The 22,784-nt window shown below is 41.5% G+C and overlaps 2 protein-coding genes across 4 annotated transcripts in view; one reads left to right on the top strand and one right to left on the bottom strand.

The window, feature by feature from the left end:
• Positions 1-16,667, top strand: part of OSBPL11 (oxysterol binding protein like 11) — a 72,534-nt gene extending 55,867 nt beyond the window's left edge. The window contains exons 10-13 of the mRNA XM_073305184.1: positions 697-883; positions 5,489-5,671; positions 6,888-7,041; positions 9,964-16,667. Of these exons, the coding sequence (XP_073161285.1) occupies positions 697-883; positions 5,489-5,671; positions 6,888-7,041; positions 9,964-10,041 (602 nt within the window). The 3' untranslated portion in view covers positions 10,042-16,667. The remainder of the gene's footprint in view (positions 1-696; positions 884-5,488; positions 5,672-6,887; positions 7,042-9,963) is intronic.
• LOC140895462 (TGF-beta receptor type-2-like) overlaps positions 1-22,784 on the bottom strand; it is an 84,922-nt gene that overhangs the window by 920 nt on the left and 61,218 nt on the right. For 2 of the 3 annotated variants that reach the window (XM_073305185.1, XM_073305187.1), the window contains 2 exons: positions 20,872-20,999; positions 15,652-17,062 (listed from right to left, as the gene is read on the bottom strand). In XM_073305185.1, coding sequence (XP_073161286.1) covers positions 16,880-17,062; positions 20,872-20,999 — 311 coding nt within the window. In that variant the 3' untranslated portion in view covers positions 15,652-16,879. The remainder of the gene's footprint in view (positions 1-15,651; positions 17,063-20,871; positions 21,000-22,784) is intronic. The other variant, XM_073305186.1, reaches the window with a different exon arrangement.

Here is a 22,784-nt window from a genome sequence, read left to right as displayed (position 1 = left end):
AGAAACACAGTGACCTAAGGCTACAGGAGGCATCAGCTGGCATATGCACAGCACAAAATCATTTTCTTCTTCTTTTTTTTTTTTTTTTAAGAGACAGTTATCACTTTAAAATCAATTGTAATGACTATTACATGAACAGCAGTCAGGAGACAGTTGTGTTCATTTATAAGTCAGTAATGAAAAAGGAAGTGACAGGAAGGAGGACAAAGGCTGCTACACCCTTTCAGGAAAGGTGGAATGTACCATCTATTCTTGTGGGAGGGAAGTGAAATGTGAACATCAAACTCCAAATTCTCTGGCTTCGGTAATTCATTGCTCATCTCATGCTTGTAGTATGGTTCCAGAGTGTGACTCTCTCACTATTATAGCAATAGAACTGTTACAAGTGAACAGTTGGTGCTGTATAGGCATAGTAGCAGCTAAGTTTTTAGGATCATGTTTTTGAACCTGTAACATGAGGGGTGTGGGTTTTCAAGGCTAACAGCAAATATACTGGTACCCATGATACCCAGTGTCTGCACTTGTCTGTTGTACAACCTAACTAATGGCACTGTGGGGTTAACAAAATTCTTTTTGTGTCTGGAATCTGTAATTGTGATAGTTTTACTGAGTGTGTTAGATGTGTTTCCTTCAACAACCACTTGCCTCAGTACTATAAATTGGAAACATTTTGATGACTCTTATTTTTGCATGCAGGACTCTTAAGTCTTTTGGAATATGGAGAGGAATACACATTTTCTCTACCTTGTGCATATGCTCGATCAATTTTAACTGTTCCTTGGGTAGAATTGGGAGGAAAGGTCAATGTTAATTGTGCAAAAACTGGGTATTCTGCAAGCATTACTTTCCATACCAAACCATTCTATGGTGGCAAACTGCACCGGTAAGTACACTCATTTATATTTTAATGAACTCCCTATATTGTATCACTCAAACTCTGTAAATGAATACCTTGCCTCTGTTTTTTGTCACCATCTGTTTGCATGCTGAGTAGCCTTGTGCTAAGAAAACTGTATTCAGTGATGCATTATTTTTTTTTCCTATTCTTGAAACTGTTGAGGGGTTTTGGAGTTATGAGGCATATTGCATGGCCTAGCCACACAAACGTCACAAGCAAAAGACTGTTTCATTGCTAATTAGTCAGTTAAATTCGAGGCTGCGAGTATCTGTGTGTGTGCACCCATGCACCCAGTTCAGGTGATCAGGAGACCGGACTTTTAGGTTTTCATTCTTGGCTCTGCCAATGACTTGTTTGTGACTGGGCAAGCCATTTAACCTTGCTCTGCCTTGTTTTACTGTGTGTGTGAAACATGCATGACTTATCTACCTCAAAAGGATGGTGTGAAGTTTAATGTTTGTAAAGCACATCGTATTTATATTGCACTTTCTGTCTGAGTTATCAAAGTACTATTACTGTTTTGATGAAAGAATCTCCAACTTGCAGTAAAAACCAAATTAAAAACAAAAACCAAAACCCTGCAAGGTTGTTAGTTTGAGAAGGAGAGTGGGGTGCCAATGATAAGTTTTAACTGAAAGCATGTCTCATGACCAGGAATATATAGTACAGAAACATTTACAGACTTCTGTAATATTGAATAAAATATGAATGAAATTTCATTAAATACAGAAAAGGGGTGAATACAATACAAAAGCTATAATCCGTGTAAATATTAATAACACTAAATTATCCCCCAAAAACCCATTGTGGTCATTGCTATTCCATCCCAAAGGCTTTAGTAGACACTGAGGATGTGATGCACTGCATGCTGTGCAGTGTTGGGGGTTGGAGTCTCTCCCCATAGTCTCTATTCTGTTTCCCACACACTTACTCAGGCTTTGTGTGTGATATGGAGGTAAAGGCTGGGAATGAGTTTCACATTAAGACATTTTGGATTCAAGGGAAGAGAGAAGTTAGATGGCTTTGGGGGCCCATTAACACTGATGATATCCCTTTTAAGACATAGTATAGTAAGACATGTGATCTTGAGCACTCCCATACAAAGATGCAGACACTCAAATGATGGAAGAAGGAAACGTATAGAAAGGAGTCCTGTAGTGAAACAGTTTCTGGGCCTTAATATACTCTGTTACCTGACATCACATGTTCATTTTTCAACCATCCACTGAACACAGTGCTTGTTGTTAAAAACCCTTACTTAAATATTTCATATTTTTTCTATGTTTAGTCCAATAGGCCTGAACAATAAAGGCTTTTAAGTGTAATTTGCTTTGACAGTTTATTGCGACTCTGCAATTTGCTGTTGCAGAGAAACAGTTTAGGGAGGCTATCTTAATAAAAGGTAAAAAGCATCTCAAACTTGAAGACCCATGGTGCCAGGGTAGTACCCTGGTGGGCACAGAAATCTGCAGGCAGGAGCATATGTCAGTTAGATAGCATCAAGTGGATTTCTCCCCCTTCTCCTAGGAGCAATTAATGCAGGTAGTTGGGTTTGTAAAACATTTTTGTCCCTAAATCCCAAGATTCATATGGAAGATGAAAATCTAATTGTTGACAGGTTTAATGTGTCCTCCAGGGTATTTTGATAATTGAAGTTTACCTGTTCTTTTTGTTTGTCATTTTTAAAATTACTTAAATAGCATATTTGCTTTTTATTCATACCATATGTATTGTGTCTCCAACTTTGTAATCATTTTGTTATGGCATTTTCTTTACCTGTGTGTGTGTTAACAAATTTTGTTATTGTTGTACTGGTTAGTGATTTGGGAGAAATGTTTCTGTGGTATACGGTGGTGATTATGTGGTGTAGTATATTGCTACATAAAATTAGAAACTCTTACATAGAGGGTCTATTTGGTGTCACATTTATCATTGATATAGCCACAGTTGCATGAACATATTTTCAATGAAATTTTGAAATTATGGTATTTGGACTTTACCCAAAGCAATCTCTCTACGAGACCAAGTAGCAGCGTTGTTATAGTGACATGGGCCGCTAGTGAATGTTGCTGTGACAGCAACCGTTATCGATTTGGTTTGAGTGACCCTTGCTGTAAGACATTGGTTGGATATCTGTCAGCCCTGTGCCAGATAAGATTGCACTGTACCCAACTGAATTGCTGAGGATAGTAATATTCAACAGAGTAATATGAATGTAATCTAGATGATTAAAAAACCCAGTATCAAGACATATGTGGTGTCTTTGCTGAAACTTGTTCTGCCATAGGTTGCGTGATATTCAGGACTGGGAATGGTTGTGCAGTGCAAGGTAATGTTAATAGAAAGAAATTTAGGTCATAATGATCACTAACAGTGTGCAGAATATCACTCACTTGTGAAGACCCATGATTGAGCTAAAATCCCAGTTTTACCTTTAAGTCAAGCAAAGATACCAATTTGTGATTGACACTATGATATCTCAAATTGTACAAGCATCCAGTGTCAGTTTAACTGTATTACAGTTTAAATATGAAGCTGATAAACACATGAAATGTGTAAACACACATACTGGCCATCTTAGTCTGTAATTCATTCAGAGTGCACCAGTCTGTTTAGAGATATAATTGAGATAAATGAAAATTTCATAATGTAGTTTCAGCGATGTGTAAAAGTCGCAGAGGATGCAAAAACAGCATAAAATCAATGGACTGGTACTTTACTGCCTAGTCTTCATAGTTGTTTTCAAAAACTGTTTAACCCTCTTTATCGGTACACCGTAGGGAGAGCCATGCTAACTGGTAAAACAAACCTTCACATGGAAATACGATTTTCAAGTTTAATGTTCGTCTGACTCTTGCATTGTGTCCTTCTCAACTACAAGGGTATAGCTAAGATGCATCAATTCTGTTCAGTCTAATATTCCGGTAACTACTCCAAAATTTTTCATATGGGTAAAATTAAACTTATTGTTTGAACATTGGTAAAGACTTGTAAAAATATGCAATATTCCCACAAGTAAAACACAGAGGGCCAGATTCTCTCTTGTGCTGAGATCTGCTTAGTGTGGGAGAGAGGGGTGGGCTTCCAGGCAGCCACTGTCCGCCTTGTGCAGCTCCAGCCACAGTCCCGGTGTAGCTTAGGGCAAACATGGGGATGTTGTTTTAATCTGCGTCAGCTGGCATCAATCACCTGAGAACTGCTGGAGTGCAGTTGTGCTCCAGCTCAGCCCTGGCATGTCACCTACACTTGGGCCAGGAGAGGTGTACGGGCTATACTAACATTGTGCCAGCTGAGAGCTTTCCATCCCACAGGGGAATTCTCATCTAGTCATATATGGCCAGTAGCCAGCCCTTTTCTGCTCCGTAAGTGGCACCTGGCTTCCTTTCCTTGCACCTGGTGGTTCAGAGTACCATATATGTAACTGAAGTTAATGCTACGGTAACTTCACACACGGAGTCCCACAGAATGTAGATGTGGCTGTGGATCAGCGGCAGTCTCACCACTGAACAAACCTCGTTTCCAGTGGGAAAGAGAACCTGGGGAGTAACCATGGTGTAGATCCATTCTGTACAGATAACTGGAGGTACGTAAGGTAGGGGCTGGCATCCCCAGTGAAGCCTTGAACTCCATGCAGCTGAGAGACTGCTTGTCTTGCCTGAATCGCTAGCAAACCCTCACTCCTTCACTCTCTCATAAGGGAGAATGAATCTTCACTGAATGAAAGGGTGGGGAAATTTGGCTATTTGTTGCTAAGTCTGACTGGGTCAATCAAGCTTTCGAGTCTCCCTTTCCAGTGTCACTTCATTGTAAATCCATTGTCATGCGTTCTTTGGGCATGTGTTCTTTTTTTTGTTTTTGTTTTCCACACTCATGCACCCAAGTATGCACTCATGGGAGTGATGATAATACTGTGTGTATATATAGCACCTTCTGTCTGAGGGTCCAAATGTTGTATGAAGCATGAATCCATCTCAGCACCCTGGTTGCTCTTAGTCACCCAGGAAGTCTCTGGCAGAGCCAGGAATGGAACACAGATCTCCAAGTCCGACTCCTTAGTTTTGTATTTATCTTCCCCTCTGTTCTTGCCTCATTGTCTCTTTTAATGCGATACTTGCATTATAAACTTAAAAAATAAAGAGCAAGTGGCCTACAGGGCTAGCAGGTGAAGATAATTGTTCTACAGAGAGAGTTAGCTTGTTAACATAAATATCAAATAAATATTATTTATGTTAAATATCAAGCTTGATATCCAGGAGAAAAATATGAACTGTAGTAATGGTTTACGAGTGTAACCCATATGTCAGTTTCTTTTCAGCTCAGTTCTCCTGTGAAAAGACTTGCAAGTTTTAAGTTAAAGCCAAAAAGCTGAGTTCTGTTGGGTAATATCACAAGAATAATAGAAAAATGACTTTTTCATTATTCCCTCTCCCAGCTTCTCAATGCAAATACATACTTTAAGTAACTGCCTTAAAAACTTAGAATGTGTGAAAGACTAGCTTGCAGTTTCTTCCAAAATGAAATGTCAGAATAGGCCCTAGCAGTCTGTTCTCAGTTGTGGTCTTTTTTTTGTTGTTGTTTTTTGTTTTCCAGAGTCACAGGTGAAGTAAAGCAGAATGCAACAAACACTGTAGCCTGCAGAGTGCAAGGTGAATGGAATAGTGTGCTTGAATTCACCTACAGCAACGGAGAGACCAAGTATGTGGACTTGACAAAACTGTCAGTGACAAGAAAACGAGTACGGCCCCTAGAGAAACAAGGGCCGTTTGAGTCTAGGTAAAAATAATAATAATAAAAAAAATTTACATCTGTTTAATTGTTCTATAAAATTTATGGAATTCCTCAACTTACAAACCAGGCTGCCTATGAGAAATCTACAGACTTAAATATCCAAACTGGGTAGTGTGTGGGACCAGTAGAGCCAAAGTGATCTTGAATATTCAGGAATGGATAACACTGCTTAGAGCTAGACATAGTGCAGGCAAGTGCTATTTAAACTGCATATTCAGGGCACAGATGATTACTGTCTTACGAGTACATACAGTGCCTGCTATAGGAAGACCTCCGTCTTAAGCCTTTGGACATTACACAGTACAAATAATATTCCTCTGTGCAGCCCAGCAGTTCTTTACAGGGGCTGTCCTCAGCAGAAACAAAACTTTTGTTTGGCAGTTTTAAGATGCATACAAATGTCCATTTGGGATTAGGCTGAAAATTCCTAGACCTTTTCATTTATGTGCCAATCTAGCATTGCAGTCGAGAGCAGTTTAATATTAGCCTAGAGGACTAAATTACGAGCTCCTTTTTTTCTTGTGCCTCTCAATCCTGTTCTGTTTTACATTAATTTGGCATGCCAGAGAAGAGGTTGGAGTATAACTGTGAAATAATGTCACCTGCTGTACACCAGTTCTGTAAGTCAAGTGACTGCAATCCAGGAAGGCACTGAAAAATGTGAAATCAATTAAAGCTTCTGATTAGGACTCTGTGTCTGTCACGGAGGTCACAGAAGTCATGGATTCCATGACTTTCCGGGACTTCTGCAGTGGCCAGTGCAGCTGACCCCCAGGCTGCCCAATCAGCTGGCTCTGGGGACAGCCAGACTGGCCTCTGCTGGGGCAGCTCTGCAGCCAGCCTCTCGGGTGACCCCACAGCCAGCCACACCGGCTGCTGCTTGGGCAGCACTGGGCAGCTAGCCCTGGGGACCACCTGAGCAGCGGCTGGTGTGGCTGGCCCTGGGACTATCCAAGCAGCCGCTGCTTTGATGACCCCTGCCAACTGGTGCCGTTGGCCCTGCCCCTTTCCCCACCTCTCCCCCCACAGCAGCGGCCCCCCGCTTCCCAAGTCCCCCCACAAGATTTAGTCACGGATATTTATAGTCTATGTCATGGACAGGTCATGGGCCATGAATTTTTGTTTATTGCCTGTGACCTGTCCATGACTTTTTTACTAAAAATACCTGTGACTAAATTGTAGCCTTCCTTCTGATTTGTAGGCGACTGTGGCAACATGTAACAGAGTCTCTGAAGGATGGAGACATCGATAAAGCAACAGAGCATAAGCGAGCCCTTGAGGAACGGCAGAGAAATGAAGAGAGACTTCGTGCTGAAACAGAGGCACCGTGGAGCACAAAATACTTTGTTAAAGAAGTAAGTAACTATTGTGTGTGAAAAATGTATGTATTGTAAATGCACATATGAGCATGTATATTAACGTGCAGGTCGTGAGTCTATAGAGGACATTCTAGGGAATGCTGATAACAGCATGCCATAGGGCCTTGGATCTTATAATACGTTTAATGAAATATCAGTCAATGCATTTCTATACAAGGCTATTCTTATGTTATGATTTTCATTCCACACTGAATGACTCTAAAGCTAAATGGTTGTTGGTAAAGAACTTCTGTGCACGAAACATAAGTGTTAAGGACCTAGTTCCTTGCTCATAAATAATAAAAATGGAAACAGTAGCTTTTGATAAGTTTCTATAAAGGCATAAAAATATACAGTGACTCTATTTCCAGAGCACTAATGTATTTTTCACCCAGAGTAACCAGCACTAGAAAAAGAGTAGTCTTCTATACTAACTTACCAAGTGGTTTAAGAAATCATATGACTTGAATGGGGTCTTTATTACCTCTAACCCTCTCAAGCTGTCCCAAGAACTTGGTTATTAAGCCTCTAACTTGAAAAATCCCTTTAGAGCCCTGAGGGGAGCTCCCTCTTCCTTCCTTCGCCTGCTGGTTCTCTGTCATTCTTAATGTGGGATACACACACACACACACACACACACACACACTTTTCATTTTGCTAGCTGTTGTAAGAACTTATATCCACAATATCAATCCTAGAACAGCCAGTTGCTGTTCAATCTGAGTCTTCTGTCAAGGTAAAGTACTTGGCCTTTTGCTTCAGAGTTCATCTTTTGGGGAATCTGGATTGCCTTGTAAAACAGCCAGATGGTTTAAGAGCACCCAAACCCCTAGCATGCAGGAGAACATCATCTACTAGCTCACAGCGCTCCCTGGTTTTGCAATTATGACCCCACAACTGCAAGCATTTCTTTGTGTGGCTTAACTTCCTTCAAAAGTAAACAACTTTTACAATTCAGCTGAGACACATGGAAACTGTGATGTGGTTTAAAAATGGACCATGAATACCTGAGCAAAACACAAAGGAAGCTATTGGAGCTGATTGCACCGTGTGCATATAAAACAAAAACATCATTGTGACTACCAGCTCTTCATCAGCTTTTCATTAATGTAGATTTCAGGTTTTAATGCAGCTTGTCCATTCAATGGTTGGAGCATGATCAAGCTGTTATCCTGGTTATCTGTAAAAGGTGCCCCAAAAGACTAGGAATTTCTGGTGTGACCGCTTGAGAGCAGATTTTCTTTCCTATGTGGAAACTAGCAGCTGCTGAGGTAGGCAGCCTGGCCCTCCTCTGTGGAGGGAATAGAGGTGTATATTTCAGCTATGCTGTGGAGCTTCAGATCCATATTGTGACAAATTTGTGTGATCACAAATGCAATAGTACAGTAAAATATGAAAAGCAAAAAATTATCTCCAGTTCAGCAGAAGGTTTAAAATATTTGGAACTAGATATGGTTCTGAACCACAAACTGCAGGGTATTCTAAAGCTAAATCAAAGGGACCACTGCAGAGTATTCCTTTTCACCCAGGATATGTCTACACAGCTGACTCAGGCTAAGGGGCTGTTCAATTGCGATATAGACATTCAGGCTGCAGCCCAATCTCTAAGACCCTGCAAGGTGGGAAAGTCCCCGAGCCTGAATGTCCACACCACAGTTAAAAAGACCCTTTGCTGGAGCCCAAGTCCGATGGCTTGGGGCTGCCGTGGGTGTCTAATTGCATTGTAGACATACCCTCAGTAACAAATCCCCATCTCTCATGGTTCAGAAACTTTGCTTAAGTAGCCTCTTTGATCTCAGAGTGTTATCTAAAAATCTAAATAAACTTTGACTTTTGGTTTCTGAAAACTTTCGCTGATGTGTATTTATTTGTGGCAAAGTGAGCAAAGAGAGAGAATGACTTAACTAGATAAAATTTTAAATTTGGGAGAGAATATCATTTTGCTTACAAAAATTTTCACCGCACAAGGAAACTGCTACCTTTAACTTGTGAACGCAAGAAGTAAATATTTCGGACTAAGAATGTTTTTTAATCAAGTAGTTTGTTCTAATTGCATCCCTGAGTGACTGTTGACAGGAGAAATGCAGGTTGTGTGGTTTTAAAAAACAACGTTGTTTTCAGATATTTTATTTGAAAGCAGAATTTGAGATACTGGATGGCTCAGAGTAGGGTAAATAAGATCCAGAACCATTTCATCTCCAGATCATCAGTTCAAATGTAGCCCAGTTTGCTTGTGAGCACAAGCCATTTCTCTCTGATGGCTGTTTGCTGAGCCTTTGCAAAATAAGCTGCTGGTCTCAATCCAGACCACAGGGTGCCAGGGTTCCATCCTCATATCTACATCAGTTAGGGCTGACGACTGCTGCTGTTGTTAGTCCCAGCAGAATACTGTACTTGACTGGAATGAGCATGATTTCTTAGGGCTTGTCTACATGGTCAGTTACTGTGTGGCAAGCCAGGGTCTGTAAATCTGCAGTGCATTAACTTTCTGTGTGCTAACTGGCTGTGTGGACACTACTGTCATACCCTGAAAGTTCTGTAGAGCACTTTGGCATACTCTGTTTAAAACAGCCAGATAACAAGGTGCACTAGAGACCTTCTAGTCTAGTGCATGATAATAGGGCTCACACTGTGACTTAGTGTGTGGCAGACTAGTGCACTGTAGATTTACATCCTAGCTTGTCCACACTCAGACATAGCATGTGCCAAGCCCTTAGATATCCTCATCCCTAGAGATGGTCTCTCCAGAGCAGAGACTGTGGGGAAGCTTGCACTGATATTTATGGTATACATAAGCTGTGTACCTCTAGTTTCCAGTGCTGTCAGTTCGACACCTGGCATCACAAAATACTTTTCTATGTGAATTCTTTTATTATAATTCTGTGTAACTTTTTTTTCCCCCTCCCATTTCAATTGCAGGGAGATGGCTGGGTGTATTATAATCCCCTTTGGAAAACAGTCCCCACCATACAGACTCAGCAAGTGGACACTAACTAGATAAGACTCTTCAGGATGAGTTTCTCTGTTTATCTAATCTCTGTCACTCTCAAAACACAGTAAATAACACTGTGTCCCCTGTTTTTATAATTGCACAAATTCAAATGAGCGTAAAGGAATACAATACTAGGGCACTTTAAAGGTTACACATAATCAAAGGTGTAGAGACCACCTTGCCAGGTATGTTCACCAACTTGTTTTTGTATGATCCAAACGATTTTATCTAAATTATGTAATCTTTTAAGCAGGTCCTACTGCAAGCTGCTTAAGATATAAACCATTTGACTTCCTGAGCAGCAGAAGTCAGATGAAATGTTGTTGCTTCAATGGCTTTACCTTTGGAGTGACACGTGAACCTTTTCTGAGAATCTGTGCACTGAGCTCTGTTCAATAACACTGAAATACTCAGTACCCATGTAAACAAAAAAAAAAAGTTTTGTTGCTTGTATATCCGACGATTAACCTCCTGACAGAAACCTGGAGGAGGTTTCAGAAGCTGCACCTGGAATCAGTGTTAAGAATCATCTGGATTTGACAAGACTTTTTTCCTTCAGAAGGAATATGTGCATGCCCTGGAGGGATGTGGAAGCTAAGTAGAGACTACCCTTTTTTTTTAAGGATTTATAAAATTGATTGGAATTGTAACCATGGAGACATTTTTTCCTCTGAAACATTTTAGTATACTTGAAAGAATTGAATTGGAAGAATAATTCAGAACACTTTTCAGCTCCTAATTTTATTAAATCTCACTTTCTGAGTGACTGTTTAGGATTTGCTCACATTGCAAATGTAAGGAAGTTTAGGCCCCCCCCCTCCGAAGGACTAAGGCTTTCAAACTGAACAGCAACCATAAAACCACGGTTGTATTAATTTCTTCATCTCCGTGCATGGGATCATCTTGGAGGTGAAGTGCCAGTGTTACATGCTGTCCATTGGATTGGTTTGATTTTTCTCCTTTGTATATTTGTTCAGAACAACAGAAAACAGCAGTTAAATGTGACCATTGAACACAGGGACTGTGGTTTGGTTTTTTCATAGTACATGAAAAGGCTTATTTTGCTGGAGACTGTGTTTTAATGTACATACAATCAGATATCAGGAAAATGTATTCAGGTACAAACATCCTTCATTTTTTATAGTGTAAGTATTTTATTGAAGTCTAAGAATTGCTGGCAATTATGAGTAGTACTGATTGTCTTTCATTATTGTTACTACAAGCTACCTTAATTTTCCAAGAGTGGTGCCTTACTCTGTTTTTTCTTCTGATGTAGTCTTCCAATCAGTGTATATAACATTATCTGCCACTCACCAGCCGTTGTAAATGGCTTGACCTGTTCCATCATCGTGAGAACTCGTAACAGTGTGATCTGGTAAGATGTTTTCCATTGAAGACATAAGAATGTAAGAAGGCATCAAAGGAAATTTAAATAACCATGTTAACATTCAACAAAAAACTGTAAATTGTGCGCAAAAAAAAAAGTAAAAAAAAGTTTGGGTTTATGCACAACTACTTTGATTCCCTTGTACATTTTGCTCTGAATATAAGTCATAAAGAGTCCATGTGTGAGGAAAAATGGGGGGGGGAAATAAAACTACAAAATGATTAGCTTGTTTTGTCTGTTTTCCCAGAGTCCTGGTGATTAGGATGAATATTGTGCGTACATCATTCTTTCATGTATGTCTAGCCATATTTCCACGGCCTCCCCAAGCCGTAGTATCTGACCACCCGTACCTGTCAGAATAACTTCCTTCTGAAGAAGCGTGTGCAGTTTAGGCCCTGTGTAAACTATATGCTTCTAACTTTGTATAGAATACCCTCTATTTTTCCTTACAAATTTTGAAATAAATTGTTTAGAATGTCTTAAATTCAGAGGAGTAATGTTAAAAACTGAAACTACTGGCTTAGTTCCCTGTAGTGCCCTTGTGTTTGAAAAATAAATCTTAATTTATTTTAAAGGCAATGTTGCTATAATTTTGACTAATCGTTATTATAAAAACATACTTTATACTAGCCAAAATATTAAGATGTAAAGAAAACAGAATATCTGTTGGTTTTAATGCTTTTTTAATGGTTCACTCAGGATTTTCGATTGACAGGCTGTGCTTATTGTCAGTGTACACTCTTACTGCTCCATCTATGAATGTGTCTTAAAGGAATATAGAGAGAGCATATTAATAACAGGCTTAATGACATGGTAATGGTGTACAAGGGCCTGTTTGTTAAATCCACAGAAGCAAAGAAATCAGAGTGAATGCAGAAACTTTATCCTTTACCCACTGTATTGTCCCCAGCTATTTCAGAGGTCTAGCTTTTATGCACATGCTAATAGCATTACACTGCTAACTCTGTCACTGCCAGTGCTCAGTTAGGGCAATCCAGGGCCCTTGGGATGGTGGTGGCAGGGGCTATCTATGAAAAATCCATCTGAAATGTGGGGTCTCCCCCCTCCTTGGCTGCCTACTCCCTTCTTTGGCTGGGTTGGGAACTGTCCAGGAGAAGGAGGGAGGCTTCAGCCCCTAGTAGAGAAGTAAGTGGCAAGGGATAATGGTACCGAGGGGTCTGCTGTGGTGGAAGGAAATGTACAGAGTTCTCTGCTGGCTTTGTGGCGCCCTGAGGTTTCCTTGCTCGTATACCACACCCAGCCCGGAAGGTGAGAAGGGTGACCTTCAAGACCAGTAGTGGCAGACACCCCCACCACTATCCTGTGACTTATCACAGCGGGGCACCTTCTGATGCCACCTTCCCCAGCATTTGGCTGCTGTCTGGGGACATCCCACCAGAAGGCACTGGAGAGGACCCCGCCCCTGACTCAACCCAGCACTCCAGAGGGTTCTCTGTTGAGGTGGTGCTGTCCCATCCTGGGTGTGGCCATTCGCCCTCCAGCCATGTGCCGAAGAGTGGCAGCAGTTCATAGGCTATTAACCAGGTCCCATGGACGGAGCAGGAACCCCACTGTGGAGAGTGGGGGTTCCTGCCTGGCTCTGGAGCATGAGTGTGCATGCTTCTTTTATACGTCAGGATCCATGCTGCAAGTGGTGGTGATTTTCCCTTTGAGATCATCATGTAACCCAGGACACCAAGGTGTGGACATAGACTAGGTCAAGCAGTTCTTCTGGTTCTGGGGTCTAGACCTGCTGTTGCAGGCAGGGGAAATCAGTAAAATAAACTGAGCCTTCCTCATAATTTGATGCTTAGTTCACGGCTATTAATTAAAAAAAAAACAAAACAGGCTTTGTGACACAGGATTCCTGCAAGGGTCAGTGTGGTAGCACACAGTCCAGGCTTCAAAGCAGCAGCAGCCACAGCAGATCTTAATTTAAATACCTGAGCTGCTATAGCAGACGACCAAGTTCCTCCTTCAAAAGTGTCCTCTGTTAATAAGCACATGCAGTTAAAGCAAGTTACAATCCCCTACTTAAAAATGTGACCTGGAGCCACTTCTGGATACCTGTTTATAAAGGGGGTGAGTTCAGGTGACATTTCAGTCTTAACCTTGATGGCTTTTCTTATTTTCTGGTTTTTAGTCAGATTTCTCCCACTTGGTATGACTGGTTTCACATTAATATCACTGTAGCTAATATCGATAGTGTACCAAATGGAACAACATTGATTGCTAAAGGAATTGTCTTTTTAATATGCGAGGCAAGACTCCTTCAACATGAAGGTGTTGAAAAGACCTCCTAGGAATTTCCTCTGTTGTTCAGGTGATCATCATCCATAGCTGGAAGAGGTTTAATGTTCTGGATTTTAACTCCTGTCTTAAAGCTAGTATCCTGGAACCAACACAGCTACAGCTACAGTGTGTTAAAGCAGTTTGTCAGTTCTGCTGGGGAGATAAAGGATGTAATGGTAATTGTGGACCATTTTCCATAATTCTTACTATTGACTATTAGATTCAAACAATATGAATTTTATGTGACTCCTTTAAGAATCTTAGTGAAATCATAAGATACAATTTTTGATCTAGGTTGATAGATTTTCGGAGGATTAGATGAGAAGGGACTGCTACAACCATCTGGTCTGACCTCCTGCAGAACACAGGCCACAGAATTCCGCCCTGTAAATCCTGCAGTGGAGGGAAGTATTTGTTGCTACTTTGTAAGCAAACCTTCAAGCCCTGTCTGTGGTTCTGATCCTACAGTTCCATACAGTGGAGCTCTGGGGGGGCCCAGCACAATGCAATATTTGGGCCTATGTTCCATCCTCCCTCTTTCCGGTGGGGCTTGATCTTGCACTTGTTTAAGTCAATGACAAAATTTCCATTGACATCGAAGGTGAAGAATCAGATGTCTACATACTATTTTTCGTGTGTCAATGTTTCTTTCCTGGACCATTAGAAGTATTTCAGTGAAACATTTGGACAAAATCAATAGAAACAATCACTTTCAGTCTGAAAGCAGACAGCAATATAACTAAACACAAATGTTTAGTTTCAGCTATTCTTGGAAAATTGGGACTAAATAGAAAGTGACAGTCACAACTTTCTTAAATAGCCAGTGAAATATCAGTGGGATGGTAATCTTCAAAGGCAATTTACTGACCAGTACAAACATGCTAGATAATTGGCCAAGGAGAATAGACGTCCCCTAAGCAAGTGCGGATGTATAGAAACCATACATTGTGTGATTGTTGATTAAAATGGCTGTAAATGGGGCAAAGATGGATGGTAGCACTGAAATTAGTGTGTCTCGATCTTGGCTCCCACGTGCTCTTTACAGTATCGCCCAGAGACTATGTATACTCACTTTGCAAAGGAATTGGACTTTAACCCTAGGATATAATAAGTAGGCTTTACTCTTGGTTACAATGTTCTGCTTCCCCCCACACTTTGGTGGATACAGCTCCCCTTGTGAGAGAGAGTTCAGGATGCCTTTGGAAGCATCTTAAGTTTATACTTATTCTGTGAGTTGCACTGTTTGTTCCGCATAGTGTCAGTTTCAAACTTGGAGCTGCAAAAGCTAATGCAGAATTCATATTAGCCACCTGCAGCCCTTAGATGTGGGAGTGGCAGTTTCAACTTTTCTTTCCTAAGTGTACGCTGTAGACGGCTGTCTTGCTCTTTCTGTGTAATCGGTGGTAAGAGAGGAAGTGGGTTACATTAGAATTGTGATTAGTGGCTGAAAGAAGTGAGATGCAGGGGGAAAGGGAGGATGCTCCTGGTAAACGGGAGAAGGGAAGCTGTTCCAAGTGCAGAGAGCCGCTTGAAAGAAGGCCCCAAGTCCCAAGCAGGAGGAGGAGGTACAGAGGAGTCAGGGGAGAGGATTGAACCACAGCGCGTGGCCAGGGGCTATGAGATGGAGGTTTAAAATAGGTGCCCACCAGAATACCTAGAAAACCTTTTCAATAAAAAACATTCCCTAGAATTGATGCTTCTGTGACACCCACATCTATACTCAGTCTCTCTCCTTTGCCCCATGTAAGAACCTGAGAGAGAGATGGAAACACAGCTGGGAGGATCTAGGAGGGAGGAGCCTTTTTAATTTAGGTTACACTCCACTGAAGCGGTGCAAATCCAGAGTCAGGAGGCTTTATACAGAATCCCTCCCAATATCAAAGATTGCAAAATCCCGCACAGCCATTGTGCTACTCTTTCCCACCCTTCCCCTTACCTGTACGGTAGATCCATGCAGTTGCAGACTTATGGGCAACGTGCCCCTCTGAATGCCACCCCATACATTGCCTTCTTGGAGATGACTTTATCGTGCCAGAGCTTGCAGGCTTCCTTGCACAGCAGAGCCACACACTTCTCATTGCCTTTCAGTCCTCGCTGTGCATGGGAGTGTGTGTGTGGAGGAGAGGAGCAGGGTTTGGGTCAATGAAGAGGTTTGGAAGTGGGGCGTGACTTACCTTATCTTCTGCCATTCAGCTAAGAGCCTTTCCAGTAGAGGGGAGGAGCCCAACACAGTATTGCTGTAATTGGAAAGGAAGGTCCAAGCCCCACCAACCTTCATGTCATTTGCCACTTGACTCTTAGATCACAGAAGGTGGAGATGGAAACCATCTATGTGATGAACTAGACCTTCTCCCCAGTCATCTTGCCGATATCACCGTTAAAGTGCACGTGCTGTTACAATATATCTTCTTTAGTTTGATTTAGAAGATAGCTGGGAGTCAGGAGACATGTGACTTGAAATTAATACTTAGCTGACATTCCGCATAAGTGCTATTTAGAGTTGAACCACATTCTCTGAATTGTTCTTGTTCGTTTTTTTAGCCAAGTAACTTTGTACTCTTAACACACAGCTGGAAAAGTCAAGTATTCCCAGGAATTATACATTGGAAAAAGATGCGTTGGTGTTAAAGCCAATCAGGCTTTTGCTAATCTAATTTCAGGTATCTCCTTGCAATACGAAAAGGGCTGGCTGATCTCTGAATGGGTAATCAGAGACAATGCCTGTTTTAATGAGCTCCTGTCTAACACTTGAGGTTTGAAAGGCTAGAAAATTAGGGGTAAAGCTCAGTGGTGCAAGAATGAACATGAAAAAAATAAACTTAAAGGAATAGAGGTGGAATCCAGGTGCTTATTAATAAAGGTTAAACATTAATTTTAAAATAATAAAGAAAATGTATTAACATTGTACACTTAAGTACAAAATAATAAATTTCTAAACAATGTGGCACTTTAGCCAAAGTATTGATCCCAGGGCTCTTTGCATTGTACTTATGGAGTGAAAGGTTCCGATAAATAAGTTATAAACTAGCTCTTAGTTCATTTTAGGAAGATGAATTGAGATCTGTTTGTTTATTTTTTAGAGCCATGTGTTTGTCTTTTATCTCCTTGTTTCTTTTTGATACAAGGCTTTCATTTCCTCCTGTCACTGGGTATTTCTATTCCCGTCACTGTTCCCCACTTAGAGGGGCTGTTTTGCTGCCTTCGTTGTCTGTATTGTTGTTGAGGATGTCATCACAGTCCATTTGTGCCATCAGATTGAACCGTTCCGCCACACAATGGGCTGTAAGGCGAGCCTCGGGGTCATGGTCCCAACACTCTGTGATGGTGTCGCACAGAAAGTGCATTCCCTGAAACGAGATGATCTGAGATCAGGTTTGTAGGGTCAGGAGAGAGAGGCATGGGAAATCCACATTTTGAAATTCTAGGATTACGGTGCTTTAGGTGATTGTCTCAATAAGAAAAGGAGTACTTGTGGCACCTTATAGAGACTAACCAATTTATTTGAGCATAAGCTTTCGTGAGCTACAGCTCACTTCATCGGATCCGATGAAGTGAGCTGTAGCTCACGAAAGCTTATGCTCAAATAAATTGGTTAGTCTCTATAAGGTGCCACAAGTACTCCTCTTCTTTTTGCGAATACAGACTAACACGGCTGTTACTCTGAAACCTGTAATTGTCTCAATGTTACTGCAGTTATTTCCCATTCTAAGTACACAGGAAACAGCGGTTTCACAGATACTATTGGGTCATAACTGGTGGTAAATGCTGCCATTCTAATTATTACTTAATATTTGTATTACAGGAACACCTAGAGTCCCTATCTCAGATGGGGCCTCTCACTGTGCTAGGCATTACCTAGTCTCATAGCTAAACTGACTCAAAGTTTATAATCTAAGAGGGAGATTTTTAAAGGCGCGTAAGGGAGTTAAGTGCTCAACTCCCTTAGTCTCCTTTCATCTGTTTTGTCTAGGGGGTTGGAGCCTTCAGAAGGTGGGTAGCAGAATAGGCTCAGAGAGGTGAAGTGACTTGCCCAAGGTCATACAGCAGGCCGGCTGTAAAGCTCAGACTAGAACCCAAGTCTCCTGACATGCATTCCTGGGACGCATCCCCTGGAGCACGATGCCTCTCTGTGCGGAGAAGAAATGACTTTACCAGAGCAGTTAGTCTTTCCTAAACTTACCCTTTTTAAAATCCAGTGTGCTGTACTGCCGTTTTCTCCCCAGGAAATCATGCCAAAGAACATAGTGATACACAAGCAAAAGGTTTGTTTACTGACCACCAGAGGAAATACTTTTTCACCCAGGTTTGTCAGTGCACTCCCTAGCACATTAGTCTTTCCATTATAATAGCCAAAGCTCTGTACAGCCGATTACTTTTTATCCTATAGTGCTTTTAAAAAGAGACCAGAACTGTCAGGTGTAGAAATAAAATGGCAGTTGACTGGCCAATAATTTTTTCTGTGAGCTAACAACTGCACAGAAGCTGTGTCTAACCTTCCTTTCACCCCACAATTCCTAATTCGTGCTACTGCATTTTACATCATCATGTCAAATTTGCAACAGACACTATTGGAAAGAGGAAATTCTTCTAAATAAAACATGTTCATAGTTTTCAATGGATTTGTGTATTCTGTGCATTCACAATTACAATATCGCTAAAAACCTCAAGGACCCTAATGCTAAAGATAAGTATTATATTTTGAAGTATTTCTCCAATACTCTCCATACCCTTTTCTGACCCCTCACACAAATCTCAGACCAGTCTCTCTCTTCCGATTAAGGAATATACATTGGGATGACAAAAGTTAGAGAGAATGGAGTTGTCTATTTAAAGTGATAGAGACCGCATTTCAATACCTCCTAAAATAATTCATGTATTTGTCTTACTGAAAAGATTTAGATTCACTTAACAATGAACAAATTTCAACCTAATCTTTTAATAAAGTTTCCACAGATAGAACCCAGCTTTGCCATCTGTCCTGGTTGTATTGATTAAGTAGTAGATTATCTACCACTTTCCTGAATGTCTTATTTTACCCTGCAATAAACATTTTGTTTTTAAAAAAAGTTAGTTTAGAAATAAATTAGATCCTTTAAAACAGGCGACTTCTAGGCTAAGAGGACAAGAAGCAAGTTGAAAAAAGTTTCTTCTTGCTTTTCTAATGGCACAACTAGATATATATATATTTTTTTTTAAATTCAACCTGATTTTACATTTGAGTCATGTCACATTTACAATATAGGGTAGTAAATGTGTCTGTGGTTGTTTTAACAGCTTTACGTTAAAGTTGGAATTTCCAACAGTCTAAGGGAGTTTTAGGCACCAGATCTGGGTGGCTAACTCATTTAGGTGTCTTTGATAATCTCAGCCTAAAATGGTCAGGACAAAAGGAGCTGGCATTTTGAGCAGTGCATTGAACTTGGAGCCTGTTCTCATTTTTTCTTCATGGGAGGATTGTGGGTAACTCCCATTAAAATGAGTAACTTGTGCCAGTCTCTCAGTATCAAACGGATAATGTTCCTCTAAGTAGTAAGGACTGTGACAAAGTTCCTCCTGTACCTTGGTGGGTCTTGCGCTTATTGGCGGATTTGCTCGCCTTGAAGCTTCACGGCAGCCCTCAGTTTGACCGTTTTTGTGAACCCACGGTCCAGGTCAACTCCTCCTGTGTCTGACCAGGAGTTGGGAGGATTTGGGGGGAACCCAGACCCGCCCTCTACTCCGGGTTCCAGCCCAGGGCCCTGTGGAATGCAGCTGTCTAGAGTGCCTCCTGGAACAGCTGTGTGACAGCTACAACTCCCTGGGCTACTTCCCCAGGGCCTCCTCCCAACACCTTCTTTATCCTCACCATAGGACCTTCCTCCTGGTGTCTGATAATGCTTGTACTCCTCAGTCCTCCAATGGTATGTATTCTCACTCTCAGCTCCTAGCGCCTCTTGCTCCCAGCTCCTTACATGCGCACCACAAACTGAAGTGAGCTCCTTTTTAAACCCAGGTGCCCTGATTAGCCTGCCTTAATTGATTCTAGCAGCTTCTTGATTGGCTGCAGGTGTTCTAATCAGCCTGTCTGTCTTAATTGTCTCCAGATGGTTCCTGATTGCCCTGTTACCTTACCCAGGGAAAAGGGACCTACTTAACCTGGGGCTAATACATCTGCCTTCTATTACTCTCCTGTAGCCATCAGGCCCGACCCTGACATCACAGGACCTTTGATGGTAGTGGGGTGGGAAATAGTTGTAGAATGAATAAACACATGTTCTATTTTTCCTCCCAGCAGGTGGCTGTCACACACACATTTTAGGAGAACTAACTCTAATGTGCCAGGGGAAGATAAGGATCATGATCTGAAACACAACACTTTTTCAGCTTAATAAAAATCAATTGAGGGAGAGCTGGGCCTTTGGAATCTAGCTTGGCATAGCCTCAAGTAGGTGCATATTTTATCTGCAGTTCCAAATTTTACCTAAAAGCAGGTAGGGTGCAAATCTGCACCCGATGTTCAAAAATTTAAAGAACATAGTTGTGAGATTTGAGGGCTAATGACTGGCTTCAAATGCAAGTTATAGCAGCTGAGTGAACATTGCCAAAAATGTGCTCACAAACTTTCTTCCAGCTAGAAGCCACAGATTCATTTTGACACTGTTTACAGCATGGTTCTTTCCATTCCTACAAGTGTTTATACAAATAGTGTTTTGTTAGAGAGGCTCATGCAAAATGTAGCAAATGCAGGGCTCAAATTTTATTCTGCAAGTCTTGTGTGTGTGGCCATCTTGAAAACTCTTTGTGGGTTTAGAGGACCTCCATTTAGGAAGCAGAAACCAATACCCTGTGAATTAAGTGAGCAATTGCACAGTGTGTACAGGTGACTTGCTCTAAGCTATAGGTTTTGGCTCCTAACATCGAGTCTATTTCTCAAATGAGCTAAGTTGCAGAATAGGGGTGGGATTTTTTTTTTCAAAAGTGCTTACATGATTTAGGAGTTCCTAAGTTACCTAGGCAATTATGAAACACCCCCTTCCTCCAGTGTCTTTGTGATTCAGGTGATTTGGACCATAGATATACTGATATTGTCATTCAAGAATAATCATGTCCATTCCAAGTCAGGACAATGTATAGATGACTTGGGTTGCTATAGTCTTTTCTTTGATTTAGTATTTACCTGATGCACTAGCCAGTTGCAAGGTATCTCTGGGCGCCCTCTGCCGTGCAGCACAATGTCTCTCATGGTATCCACACAGGGTTGCTCCTGGACTTTCGACCCAAAAGGTAGCTCGTAACTTTTTATCTCTAAGTGATAAATCAAAGGAGCATTACCGGATGTCTTTCATGGTTTGGTGGTATGCATGTGTTTGTTGATCTGGCTGCTGTCCATGGCACTGAACCAGAAAGAGTATGATTTTTGTAGACCGGTCTAGAGCCACAAAGTTTGGATGCAGAGCTTAATATCCTCAAAGGTCAGGAGTGTTGGAGCAGGGTTTTGGTTCAGGCTTAACTTTGGTTCATCATTAACTTAAAATGACCCCTTCCCCCACTGAATTTAAATTTGCAAAAACATGACAGCAGCCCCTGCTGTACCTGACCTCAGTGGACTTGCAAATGAAAAGGCAGGAGGAGAAAACACTGATTCTTAAAAAAAAAAAAAAAAAAATTAAAACATTTCAGAATCTTTTTGTTGGAAAGGATTTTTTGCTTTTGGCCTCCTGCCTCCTTGTGACGGCACTATTTCATCACAGATTCGGTTAGTGTTTTCAGAGAGTGACTTTGGGAGCGGAGACCCACTCACAGACTGTACATGTGCCCTCTTGAGAGTAGGAGACCGGGAAGTGTTCCCGATGGAGACTCCAGAGCTGTGGAAATAGCTACCTCTTGTGGCATGGGGGAGTTGAGAGACTTACCCTTCAGAATACGGTGCAAAATTCTTGCCAGCTAAGCTTTTGTCAGGAAGGGTCTAAGATACAGTGACTCGCTTCAGATTTTTGAGGTGCTTTTATATCCGTGTGTATCAAGTTAAAAAGGGGAATGGTGGGAGGTTTCTAGATGCCACAGCAATTGTAAGTCAGACTCATTTTCCCTTTTATGTGAGCCTTGTGAGCCTTTTTCTCTTTTGCTCTGTGGTGTAGCAGAGGGGAGGGTTCTCGGGCAGCTTTCATGGCAAAGAATGGCATTTCTTGCTACCCCTTGGTTTGTGTAGGGATTGCTGAAAGAGGAGGGTAGGATCTCCATTGCTTTCTCCCATCCCAGATCCTAGCAATGGTCCTCTTTTTTGATGTGAGAGTCTCCTCTGTTCCAGGAACCATTCCACTCCCTGCACAGGGCATGGGAAAGGGGACTGGAGTGAATTGTGGGGGCATAAAAGGAGGCCAGGAGAGCTCAGAGAATGCAGGAGGGAGTATGGATAGCGGGGAGAGAGGGCTGAGGCGAATGGGGAGATTTGGATGGAGGTGGGGGGGGGATTAATCATAAGGAAAATGGGGGAAAGCTGAAAGCCTGAAGGAAAGACAGGCAGAGAAGGAAAAGGAGAAAACTTAAGAATCATAGTCAATTGTTGTACAGAAAGATTAGTGCCAGGACATGACAATGAAAAAGATACTGATCAAAATGTCATGGGGACATGACTGGGTAGGATGCCCAAGCTTGTGAAGCTTTTGGATGGGAGGTAGATGAGCTTCATGGTGTTGTCTAAAGGGACGGGGAGCCTGCTTTGGTTCTTAATATATATATATAATATAAATTATTTTTTTTGTGTTGTTAATGCAGTTTGCAATATTTTTATGTGCCTGGCTGATGGGAAATGTGTATATTCAGGGCCTGGTGGCTTTGATATGTTTGTTGTTGTTTTAATAGAACATAACTTCCCTCTGGTGAGCTAGTTAATTCCCAGGCTAGCTCACTGTCTGCACTCACATGTGTATAATCTGCCTTCTGAAATGCCGAAGTCTTCACTGGGTGCTTCACATTTTTGGGGGGATGAGAGCCCCTAGGATCCCATCAGTCTCTAGTCAAAATCATGCTATTTTTAGAAACTGGGAGGAGCACCAGGAATGTGCCCCTGCAGGGCTCTGCTCTGTGCAC

The sequence above is a fragment of the Lepidochelys kempii genome, chromosome 11 (genome assembly GCF_965140265.1).
Source record: "Lepidochelys kempii isolate rLepKem1 chromosome 11, rLepKem1.hap2, whole genome shotgun sequence".
NCBI classification, from domain to species: domain Eukaryota; kingdom Metazoa; phylum Chordata; order Testudines; family Cheloniidae; genus Lepidochelys; species Lepidochelys kempii.
The sequence above is the reverse complement of the archived record's forward strand: the minus strand, read 5'-3'. Positions and strand labels throughout refer to the sequence as shown.